Source organism: Panthera leo, chromosome E2, assembly GCF_018350215.1.
Source record: "Panthera leo isolate Ple1 chromosome E2, P.leo_Ple1_pat1.1, whole genome shotgun sequence".
Lineage (NCBI taxonomy): Eukaryota > Metazoa > Chordata > Mammalia > Carnivora > Felidae > Panthera > Panthera leo.
In genome coordinates, this window is record NC_056693.1 from 7,844,567 (window position 1) to 7,856,707 (window position 12,141).

General features: G+C 55.1%; 1 protein-coding gene across 1 annotated transcript; it reads right to left on the reverse strand.

Moving 5' to 3' along the window:
• Nucleotides 1-1,375: 1,375 nt before the first annotated feature.
• NR1H2 (nuclear receptor subfamily 1 group H member 2) lies at nt 1,376-7,969 on the reverse strand. The gene is made up of 10 exons (XM_042919632.1): nt 7,808-7,969; nt 7,562-7,696; nt 6,915-6,976; nt 6,703-6,834; nt 6,036-6,326; nt 5,679-5,953; nt 5,283-5,462; nt 4,521-4,620; nt 2,298-2,506; nt 1,376-1,961 (listed from the first exon to the last, which is right to left on the reverse strand). The coding sequence occupies exons 3-10, from the start codon at nt 6,955-6,957 to the stop codon at nt 1,815-1,817; spliced, it is 1,377 nt and encodes a 458-aa protein (XP_042775566.1). The 5' UTR covers nt 6,958-6,976; nt 7,562-7,696; nt 7,808-7,969; the 3' UTR covers nt 1,376-1,814.
• Between the last annotated feature and the right edge of the window lie 4,172 nt (nt 7,970-12,141).

Sequence of the window (12,141 nt, forward strand, 5' to 3'; positions counted from 1 at the left end):
CGCCGCCCTGGGCCACGCCCCTCCCGCCCAAGTAGGGCGAGACCACGCCCCGACAAGCCTTCGAGCCACGCCCCTCCTCTCAACTGGGGCTAGGCCACGCCCCGTCCGTCCAATTTAGGATGTTGCCTCTCCCCACTTTCCATATATTCTCGCCAAACCCCGCCCCGCCTTGAGAGAGGGGCCTGCTCCTAAGCCACGCCCCCTCCGACGGCAGCTCGGCGGATTCCGGCTCTCGTTGCGCGCGGCGGCGCGGCGGCGCGGCCGGCCCCCCTGCCCTCCCGGCCCCGCCTCCCCGCCCGCGGGGGCATCGCGCGTATCCTCCGCTCGCGGGCCTGCTTTCTGCGGAAGGCCTAGGCGAGAGGACAACTTGCGCACGGCCCTTCTTTCCGCTGGCGGAAGACCTGACGTCTGCCCTGCCCGTGTAGGGGAGGTCCGGTCACCTCTGTCTCATGCCTCGGTTTCCCTACCTGTAAACTAGACTTAGCGCAGGGCGGGCACACCTGGGGGCGCCCGGCACACTGCTTGGAACAGGACTTCTCGTAAATAGTCACTTCCCCAGTCACCTTACCCCCAGCTGCTCGAAAGAAAAACCACACCTTTCAGTACCCAGCCCATCCCTCCAAGCAACACCCCCTTCACTCTTGGCCAGGACTGTCCACCCAGCTCACTTCTGAGACCCCTTGGGAGCCTGGCACAGGAGGAGGGACTGAGAGATGTCCACAGCCCGTCCCTTACTCTGAAATCACCAGACTCTCCCACCTCCCAGACCTGGCATGCGCCCTCCCCTCAATTTGGGGGCCCAGCCCCCTTGTCATGGTTTAGGTTCCCCCCCTGGGACATGATATCCTGTGTGAGGACTTGCCTGCCTTCTACTTCTGGGCTCCCATGCTGCCACGCGCTGCCTGCATTAAAGCCCCTATTCCCTTCCATGCTAGCTGGCCCCATCCATCCCCCCTTTGCCAGCCCTGACTGGTAGCCACCTCCCAGGAGGGGCTTTATCTTGTTCTCTGGTGTTTCCAGTGCCTAAAATTGTGTTTGCCACATAGTAAGTGCCCCCCCCCCACCCAACGTTACGTGAATATCATCTGCATCCCCAGAATGGCCAGCACACTGCCCAGTGGCTTCAGGAAACATTTGTGGACTGACAGCCTGACCCTTCATCCACTTAAGTGTTCTTTGTCCTTCGGCAGTCTCCAACTCACCTAGTACAGGAAGATGACCCCAAGGCCGTCAGCCTCTCCTGGACACCCCACTTCCTCCCCCACCCCCGCACTCAGTCACATCACCCTGAACCCTCCACCAGCCTAGCAACACAAGGTTCAGGTGGCTGATCCCATCCCCCGTACATCTTGAACTCACTCTGGCTCAGGGCAGGTTTCTATTCATACTTTATTTTCCTGTTTTTGTCTTTTTTTAGTTTTTATTAAATAAAAGGAACAGAGGGAGGGGGCCTGCGGTTTTTCAGGCTGTCAGGGAGAGCCACGGGCCCCCCACTCCCTCTGTTCAAGGTGCACTGCGCAGTGAGCTTGAGGTGTAAGCTGGGTGGGGAGGGCAGCCGGTAGTGCTAGGAGGGTCAGAGGTTGGGATCTAGGACCCACCCAGCCCTCCCAGGAAGACTCAGTGGGCAGGGAGGGAGCCTCCTGGACCCTAACGGGGGCTCACCCGAGGGCTGAGGGCTGGTGGGGCCAGGGCTTGTGCTATAAGCCACAAGATGGGACCCCAGGCCCGGCTCCTTCCCACTCCAGGAGGAGGAAGGGGCGACAACGTCCATGCGTTGGAGGGTACAGGGCTGTGGGGCAGGGCGGCCAGGCCCCTCACTCGTGGACATCCCAGATCTCAGACAGCAGAGGCGGCAGTTTCTTGTCTTGGAGCCGCAGGGCAAAGACCTGCTCTGAGTGCACAGAGCTCAGCGTGCGCAGGCTCACAAGCTTCATCAGCATCCGGGGGAAGCGCAGCTGGTCCTGCGGGGAGGTGGGGGGGGGGGGCAGGAGGGAGGTGGGCTCTGGTCAGCCCAGCCGGACCACCGGTGTAGGCAGGGGCCGGGCAGAGCGTGGGGAGCCCCGCCCCTATGCCTGCACTGGGCCTGGCTCCTTGGTCACGGGACAGAGGCCTGAGGACAGACTTGGCCAAGAGGACACCGGCCAGGGCTCAGGGCGCCGCCAGAGGAGCCGGGCAGTGGGGGCAGCAGACAGGGCCCGGCTCTGATGAGGAAGCAAAACCTCAGCCCGCGGCGGACCCCACGTGGGGCCTGGACTGCCTGTCCCCGCCAGGGCCCTGGGAGGGGTGGGCTCCCGTACCTGCGGCCTTTTGATGCGCGTGTAGGAGAGCAGGGCCTCCACGTACGGCTGCTGTAGGGCCTCCACGCGGCTCGGCTCCTGCACGTTGGGCCGGTCAGCGGAGAAGATGTTGATGGCGATGAGGAGGGCGTACTCCGCGTCGTCAAGGCCCAGCCGCCGCATGGCCCGGGAGAACTCGAAGATGGGGTTGATGAACTCCACCTGCAGGCCTGGGGGGGGGCGGGAGGCGGGGCCGGATGAGCTCCCCCAGCCCCGAACTGGCCCCAGCCCGGGTCCCTGACGCTGCTATCAGCGGGGCGAGGGACACGGCAGCAATGCTAGCCTTCTGGTCATTTCTGTTCAGCTGTGTCCCCATCCGAGTGGCTGGCACGGGGGAAGTGCGCCCTAACCCCTGCCTGAGTAAAGGGATGAGTAATGAATGTGAACATTTATTCAGTAGTTTCTGCTACCTCATCACTGCCTTCACCTCCTTCCCGACCTCCCCGGTTCTCTCCTGACGAAAAAGAAAGATTTTTAAACCTAGGTCACACTGCGTCACCCCTGTGGTGGCTTCCAATGCTCACGGAGCAAGGCCTGAACTCATCCCCAGGAGTAGTTCATTCATTCGTTTTTCAGACTCTGTTGAGCACCTACTATGTGGCAGGCCCTGGGGCAGAGCTGTTTAGAAGACACAGCCTCCCCTCCTGCGGAACTTGCACTTGGGGGTTGAGGGAACCCAACAGACAAACGTGTAACTAAAGCATCCGGTCTGTGAGCTGGATCAAAGTAACACAAGGAAAGGTAATCGGGGCATCGAAAATCAAATCAACATCTTAGACAAGGTGGCCAGTGTGTAGGGTGACGCTGTAGGAAGGCCACACGGTAGGGTGACCTTTGAGAAACAACCAGGAGGGGAGGGGATGAGTCACGAGGACGTTTTGAGTGTTCCACGTGGGCACCACCTGTCTGTCTTCCCCAGGACTGGGCAGCTTTCTGGGCCTTGAGGCTTCCAAATGTTGACACCACAAAGGTCCCATGCAAACCAGGAGGAGGTGGTCGCCCATGTTGGCCAAGCAACTGCAAAAGCCTGAAGCGGGAGCATGTTTGGTGGGTTCAAGTAAGAGGGAGGAGGCCAGTGTGGCTGGAGGAGGGTGAACAAAGGGAGCTGGGGGTGGAGAGGCCCCTCGGAGCCTGTGAAAAATGGCAAGGACTCTGGCTTTTCTCCCAGTGAGACGGGAGCCACGCAGGGGTAGCGAGCAAGAGGAGGGACGTGAGCTAACTATGAATACGACCCTTCCGACCGCTGTATGAACAGACACACTTTGGAGAACCCAGTGAGGGGCCCCGACAGCGTTCCAGGGAGAGGCACTGGAGGACAATGGCAGAGGATGGGGGGAAGCGGTAGGACCCCGACCTCCTCTCCAGCCTCATCTCCCTGTGTTCCAGATGCCTGGACCTCCTTGTAGTTCCTTAACACCATCCAGCTCTTCCCCCACCTCAGGGCCTTTGTATGTGCTGAGCCCACTGCCAGAAACATTCTCCCCGCTCAGTGCTCCCCTGCCACACTCATATTCAAAGGGGACTGGGAGGGCCAGCGGCTAGAGGAAAGGAAGAATATGGGGTTAGGAAAATACAGAGGTGCCCCGGGAAGAGATGATGGGGGAGAGTTGGACTCACAGAGTGAAGCCCGAGCCTGAGGGAGAACAAGGCTTTTATGGTACATGGGGTTCCCTGGTGGGCATTGTTACCCCCCAATTTCCTTTTCCTAGGCAATACACCTCACCCCTCAGGCCTCGGTTCATACGCACTTCCTCCAGCAGCCGACTGCCTAGGTCACGTCCCCAGGTAAGCGCTCTCGGGCGGCAGGGACCTACCGCGTACGGTTGCGAACTTCACAATGAACTGAGATCTGGCCTCCCTCCAGTGACACCAGGTTTGGGAAGGAGGGAGTGTCTTTTCTTAATTCCTATCAAGATGCCCCGTTGTGAGAGCACACACCCCTCTGTCTCATCCCGCACTGCATCCCAGCGGACAGACTCAGCACTCAATAAATACATCTTCATCTCATTTTGAGGCTGGCTCACTCCGCTTTGGAGGTAAAAAAAATAGAGGCTCAGACAAGAGCGAGATGGCCTGAGGTCTGCCACCAGTAGAGGTCCGGCAGGGGCGCCGGCCCTGCACCCTCCCAGCCCTCTCCCCAGGGGCAACGGCCCTGCACCCCCCCCAGCCCTCTCCCCACCGCACCTGCGCGGTGGAAGTCATCCTTGCTGTAGGTGAAGTCTTTCAGGAAAGTGATGCACTCTGTCTCGTGGTTGTAGCGTCTGGCTGTCTCTAGCAGCATGATCTGTGGGCAGCAGGGAGAGGAGGAGGCAGGGGCAGGGGCGCCACGAGTCCCTGTGACCTGGCAGCCACTGGTCTCTCCTCTCTTGGCCCGTGGGGGGACCTAATCTTGCCAGAATCACCTCTCACCCCTCTGCCCCAAGCACGTTCCCTCAGTCACCCCGGCCTGCAGTCAGCACGCCCGACACTCCAAGCTCTCCCTCCTCCAGGTTCAACGCCCACAGCGCCCTCCTCCCAGGATACTCTCCCCAGGTGGTTGCAGGGCATGGGGACAGGCATGTTTTGTTCACTGCGACCTATCCAGGACTTGGAATGGAGCCTGGGGTCCACTAGTAACTCAATACTTATTTGTTACTGTTGCTTTGGTTTAAATGTCAACTCTTCTGAATGGCCTTTTCAGCACATTCTTTAGAGTGCGTCCTCCCAGCCAATCCTCAATTTTTCTCAGCCTCAACCCGTTTCCTCTCTCTCCTTGGCTCATGGGAGGCTCTGACTCTCTGTTTAGTATTTCGACGTCCCCCTGTAGGATATCGTCCCCACGAGGGCAACCACCAGAGGGGTCTCGCTCATCCCTATTCCCCCAACATCTGTCCTGAGGCTTATCCCTGGGGTTCCCTGTGGGCAGGAAGGAAGGGCCATGTTGAGGATGGGAAGGCTGCCCGTTACCTCAATGGTAGATGCCTTCAGGAGGGCAATCTGGTCCTCGCGGCCCAGCTGCAGGAAGCCAGGCACCTGTTTGGCAAAATCCACAATCTCCTGGACTGAGATGATGGCTAACTCCGTGAAGTGGGCGAAACGCTGCTGGCGTGCATCACGGGACTGGGGGTCCGCGCCCAGGGGCCAGGGCTAGGGCCAAGGCGGGGGTCAAGGTTATTCACAGATTCCTCCAATGAGCCCGAGGCCGAGGGGACATCTTGAGGCAAAGAATGCGCCCTAGGAGACCCTCCTCTCCAAGGCCCCGCCCTCTGAAGCCTTGTTCCCTCCCCATGCCCTGGGCTGCAGCCCTGATGGCTTTCCCCCAAGTGGCCTCATCACCCTTCAAGGCTGCGGGAGGGGCAGTACCGTGACTTTGGGCTGGTCGGAGAAGGAGCGTTTGTTGCACTGCAGCTGAGCCGCCACCAACTGCTGGATCATTAGTTCCTGAGCGGCTGTTAACTGGACACCCTCGCCTTCCCCGGAGCCCTGGCCACCTCCGTCAGACCCTCCAGGGGAAGCCCCAGGCCCAGAGGCTGAGCTGCTGCCGCCCGATGGCCCCACAGGTGACTGTTGCTGCTGCTGCTGCTGCTGCTGCTGCTTCCGAATCTTCTTCTTTCGGATCTGTTCTTCCGACAGGACGCCTATTCGGGACACAGAGGCCTCAGCGGTGGCCCCGGGGCTGGGCACAGGCCAGGCGAGCACGGCGCCCTCCCCAGCACTCACACTGCTCTCTCATCCCGGCCTCCTTGCATTTGCGCAGCCGGCACTGCTGGCACTTGCGCCGCATGAAGGCGTCCATCTGGCAGGTTCCGCCGCCCCGGCAGGCGTAGCGCCTGGCCCCGCCTCGGACCACGCTGCGCCGGAAGAAGCCCTTGCAGCCTTCGCAGCTGAGCACGTTGTAGTGGAAGCCGGAGGCCTTGTCCCCGCACACGCGGCACAGCTCGTGGCCCAGCATCTTTGGAGCCGGGCCCTTCTTTCGCTTGCGCTCTGGTTCCTCTGCCGGGTCTGGGACGACTGAGGTGGGCGGAGAGAAGCCATGAGAGAGACGGAGCCCCCAAAAGAAACAGCAGCCAGAGGGCCATCCCCACGACACAGAAGACACAAAGAGCCAGTGTATAGGGGGTGACCAGGGAGACGGCAATTCAGAAGGAAAGATGTGTGAACCCCAAAGAACAAATAACAACAAAAGGTGTCAAGCAGGAAAAAAATACACTCACAGGCAAAGTGAAGGAAAAAAAAAAATAAGAAGTTGTCAAGAAGAAGTGGAAGAAAAAAAATCAACAAGAAACTGGGGCCTCCCATTCTGATTTTTTATCTTTCTCCCTTCCTAGATCTCCCCTCAAGGCCCCCCGTATCCATCCCGAGCCCCTGTCCCTGGGCCCCATCTCACCCTCGCTGCAGGCTGAACGGGCCCAGTCATCGCCTGGGACATCAGGGTCTGGACCCACAGGCCACAGTTCAGGACCCTCCTCCTTTATAGCTGGTGAAGAAGAGGGTGCGCTGGGTTGAGGCGGGCCATTTCCTGGGAGAGGGAAGCACAGTGAGTTTCTCCTGCCAAGTGTGCAATGGGAGACGGACTGGGCTGGGAAAGGGGTCGCTCACCAGGCAAGGGGGTGTCCAGGGAACTGGTGGTGGGAGTGGACATGGTGGAGTCACGGAGCAACCTGCAGAATACAGGGGGACTGAGAACCTTGTCGGGCCAGGTAGGGTCAGGTTAGGCCAGCCCCAGGTCCCGAAGGATGCACCACTTTCTTCCATCTCTCCAGACTCCTCCTTTACTGCACACAGACCCCACCCCAGGCCCCTGCCAGCCTGTAAAACCTCTCCTCCGATTCTGACAGACCCCACCCACGATTGCTCCAGATCTTCCGGCTGGGTCTCAAGCCCTGCCCTCATCTAGACCCCGCCCCTCATGTAGGCTCCACCCACTCCGGATCCTGCCCACTCCCTCTTCAGGTACTGCCCTTTCTGCTTCAATCGTGCTCCTCCCTAACTTCCCCCTTCCCACCAAGTTCACCCTGCCTCCTCTTACTCCCCACCTCTGCAGAAGAAGCACCCCCAACTCCCATCCTGACCCCACCTCCTCCCCATCTTTTCCTTCTAGGTCCCGCCCAACCCTTGTAGCTTGCACCCTCACTCTATCCACAATGCCCCGCCCCGCCACTTTGCCCCGCCCCATCGGTACCCCTCCCCATCCCCTCCCATCCTGCCCCGCCTCCACCTCCTCCCATCACGCTCCGCCCCCATACCTCGCTCCAGGTCCCGCCCCTCTCCGAACACCAGTGGGGGGCGGGGCTCATGGCTGCGCGCGGGGGTCCCGTGGGCCGCCTCTCGCGGGGGTCTCTTACTCCCGTTGCCCTGGAAACAGCCGGAGACAGCGCGAGCTACGGAAGGGGGGGGGAAGGAGAGAAAGGGGCTGAGCGGGGGCAGCGCGGAGAACGCCGGGAAGCCCCGGGCCCGGGACGCCTCCCGCATCTTCCCATACTCTAGTGCACCTGCCTCGGTCCCCTTGCTCTGCTTCTCTTCCTCCTCCTCTGTAGCCCCTGGCACGCCGCCGCTTCTCGGATCCCCTCAAAAGTAACTTCGCCACTTCTTCCGGCAACCCCGCCGTGCGTCACTTTAGGAAAGGGGCGGGTAGTCTGGAGTGACGGACTTCCGGTCCGCCTAGGACTAGCCAAATCGGCTGCCCCGCACGGAAGTCGTACGGTCACCGGAAGTTTGCCCTCCAGGGTAGCTCCGCTGGGGCCAGACAGAAGAGTTCCGGACCAGCTCGATCAAACGCAGGGCCGGCGAGGGGGGCGTGGTCAGTCCCAAACCTTCCGGCCCCCGTGGGGCGGCTTTAAGTCATCCCAGTGCCCCTCGGTGTTTGCGGCCAAGGATTGGCTCGGCATAAATTTCCCCGCCTGTAGCTCCTTTTCGCACACGGCCGATTTGAAGCGTGTTTGTCATTTTTTGGTTGTTAAACAAGTTTTCTGATTTTAGAGGCGCGCTGCTTATTGGTTTTAAATAAATTTAATTACAAACCTAGGTCCAGGAAAAATATGTTTAAAAAATAAACTTGTTGATAGGAATTAAAAAAAAAAAAAAAAAGGCATAGCCTTCTCATACCAAGAAGAGAAAAATAACAGCTTTTAAAGAAAACTCACAGTAATTGAATAGGTAGAAGGAATCGTTCCAAAGTCTTCCCTCGATAATCTGATCTATATTGATCATACATCCATTTTCAGGAAACTGGAATGTATGAACCATGCTCTTTTACAGTTTGTTTTGTCCATTCCCACATGACCTTGAAGCTGTGGAATTTGAGTATGTTACCAATAAAAGGAGTGATAACATGGACATGGGGCTCCAGGGAAAGGGCTGAACTATTTATTGTCTCTCACTTCCTGGCTGTGTGATGTTGAGCCGAGCTATTTACCCTCCCCATTGCTCAGTTTCCTCTTCTAAACTGGGCCCAACTAGGGGCACCTGAGTGGCTCATTTGGTTAAGCGCCCAACTTTGGCTCAGGTCATGATCTCATGGTTGGTGAGTCGGAGCCCCGGGTCTAGCTCTGTGCTGACAGCTCAGAGCCAGGAGCCTGGGTCAGATTCTGTGTCTCCTTCTCTCTCTGCCCCTACCCCGTTCTTGCTCTTTCTCTCAAAAATAAATAAGCATTAAAAGAATTTTAAACTGAGACCAACAAGAGTTCATTGGATTGTCATTATGATTAAATCAGGTAAAAAGCATGAACCGGGCCAGGTTCAAACAAGGATCCTAGTATGCCAGAACTATGTTTTTTCTTTCTTTCTTTTTTTAAGTTTATTTTGAGAGAGAGAGAAAGAGTGAGGGGGGAGGGGGAGAGAGAGAGAGAGAGAGAGAATCCCTAGCAGAGCCTGATGCAGGGCTTGAACTCACAACGAGACCATGGCCTGAGCCAAAGTTGGACACTTAACCAACTGAGCCAACCAGATGCCCCTTCACTGTGGTTTTAATTTGTACTTCCCTGATGGCTAGTTCTATTTCTTTTTATCACAGGTAATTTGTAATGTGTAATTCTTTTACTATTCTGAAATGAAATCCAAAAACAATATAGCTGAACTGTGTCCCCAGCAACGAAATATCATTTACCTCACCAACTGCAACACAAAAGATGTATAAATGGAAGCTAATTTGTTTTTATTTTTTTTTTATTTTTTTATTTTTTGTTTTTTTTTTTTGTTTTTAAAAAAATTTTTTTAATGTTTATTATTTTTGAGAGAGAGAGACAGAAAGCAAGCAGGGAAAGGGCAGAGAGAGAGGGAGACACAGAATCTGAAGCAGGCTCCAGGCTCTGAGCTGTCAGCACAGAGTCTGATGCGGGGCTCGAACTCACAGACCGCAAGATCATGACCTGAGCTGTAGTTGGACGCCCAACCGACTAAGCCACCCAGGCACTCCTGAAAGCTAATTTGTAATAAAGCGATACCTACTTCAACATAGGTGCACAAGAGACACAATATGGCAGTCAGATCTTACTTCAAAAGACAGAATTATTGAAAATTTAAAAGCAACAGAGCAGTCTAAGAGAGTAGGGCTGGATCATCAGCTCAAATGCCTCAGGCAACATTGCCGTGGGTGATACAATTTTTTCCAAAATTGTGGCCAAGTCTTAATAAAGTTATCAATAAGACAAGGTAGGAATAATTTTGGCATATTCAAAAAAAAAAAATCATGGTACATCAGCAAGTACATCAGGGTGGCTGGAGCTGAGTGAGGTGGGGGGACAGGGTGCAAGAAAAAACTATACATATATATATATTTAGATAGATATTTAGATAAATATAGGTATAGATATAGATGATACAAATATACATATTTTTTTGGTTGCTTCCTTGGGGAAGGTGCTTAACCAAATACTTGTTGGGGGCAGGGGCACCTGGCTGGCTCAGTTGGAAAAGTACACAACTGAATCTCAGGGTTGTGAGTTTGAGCCCCACGTTGGGTGTAGAGCTTACTTAAAAACATTTCTTAAAAAGCCTATTGGATTGCAGCAAATTCAGTTGAACGAAGAGACTGGTTCTTCATAATTACCAAAAACCGCTCATTAAATATTGTTGTTAACGTAAAAATGTCGTGTGTAGAGTCAACCATTTTTATACCACGTATGCTAAGTTTTTAAGACTTTCAGAAAATGTACGTTGAAATTGATGTGAAAAAAACAAATGAAACTGTATTATCGGAATTCACGTAAAAAAGGCTGATCAGAAATGTTTTCCCCCATACCAAATAGAGGATAATCACAAGGCTTTACATTTCCAGGTTTCGGGCGTGTGGTTTATAGAGTGAATAAATCAGGCGCTAGGATGCTTAAAAAAAAAAAAAAAAAAAAAAAAAAAAGGAAGGAAGGAAGGGCGGAAGGTTGGCGGGGTGGGGCGGGGGGGGGGCGGGGGGGGCGGGAGCTAACCGAGGTGATCTTGGCTGGGAAAACAGGCCCACAGCACCGCCGTGTGGCCATTTGGGAATTTGCAGCAGGATCTTTCAGAAATCCCTTAACCCCGGGGCAAGCAAGAATTGGGACAGGACATCTGGGTGAGGGGATTCTGAGGGACCGAGATGGAATATTCCAGCTGCTAAAATAGATGAGGGGGAGATGTGGTAAGACTTATCGTAGAGAAACTGATGCTCCGTCTTCTGGGTCAGGGAAATTCCCTAAAGCAATTGTGCTCAAAGTAGGTTGTTGAAAATATTTGCTGAGCATTTGCTAGATACCAGGCACTGTCCTAGGTGCTGGGGACGTGGTGGCGAATGAAATAAACCAAGATCCCTGCCCTCGTGGAGATAAGATTATAATGGGGAAACAGGCAGTATCACTGATTCTAAGATGCACGTGACTTACACCTGATGACATCTTAGAGTTAATTAAATGTTCAAAGAGGTTGAGTGCTATGGGAAAAAATAGGTCAGGGTAAAGAAGATTGGAGATTTGGGGAGGGGATGGTTGCCATATTGAATTGGGTGGTCAGGGAAGACTTCACTAAGAAGGTGATAGTCAAGAAAATATTTAAAGGAGAGAGGCTGATTAGGGTTTTTTGGAGGCAAGACACTTGCGTGGAACAGCCTGTGCAAAGGCCCTGAGGCAGGAGCATGTCTGGGTTTCTCTGAGAAACAACAAGGAGGCCAATGTGGCTAGGCTGAACGATCAAGGGGGATAGAGGAGAGAAGATGTCAGAGAGGGGTCAAGTCATAAAGTGCCTTTCAATTCTGGGATGCCGTTGGTACCCCCTGATCCTTTGATCTTCTCTTCTCTTTGCCTCACTTCCTCTCACATCCTCTCTTCCTTCCTTGGATTCTGTGGCCCAGCGCAGTCAGGTCCTTGTACACATTACCTTAACTTCCTTGCTCCTTCTCCCTCCGTCCTACTTGCCTGGCAAAACCCCAACGCTGGTTAAAAATGGCCCTTGCCTTTCCTGTGCCTGCTCCCCCCCAGCTGAGCTTGTGAGTGGACACACTTCAGCTGTGTGAGGGCAAGCCTCCAGTGGACATCCAGAACCAATCTGCAGGGCCTCTGCAGTTCCCTTCTCTAATCTCTAAGAAAGCGTGTTCTCACCTTCTCTCTCAAAATCTCCAGCACCCCTCCCCCTCTTCATTCTCACTTCTTCTTTGGCAGAAAAAAATAGAAGCCACCAGAAGAAGACTTCCGTGCGTTTACCCCAGGGACACCACGAGCTCACTTGCAGAGGTACACATGAACTGCTGCCCTGCCCAGGACCGTGTTGGGACAGCATGTTAAGAGGCCTCCCCCACCCCCCCACTTAGGCACCGGATCCTTTCTCCTTTCCGTACTCAAAACTTTCCCTCTTGCAATGTTTC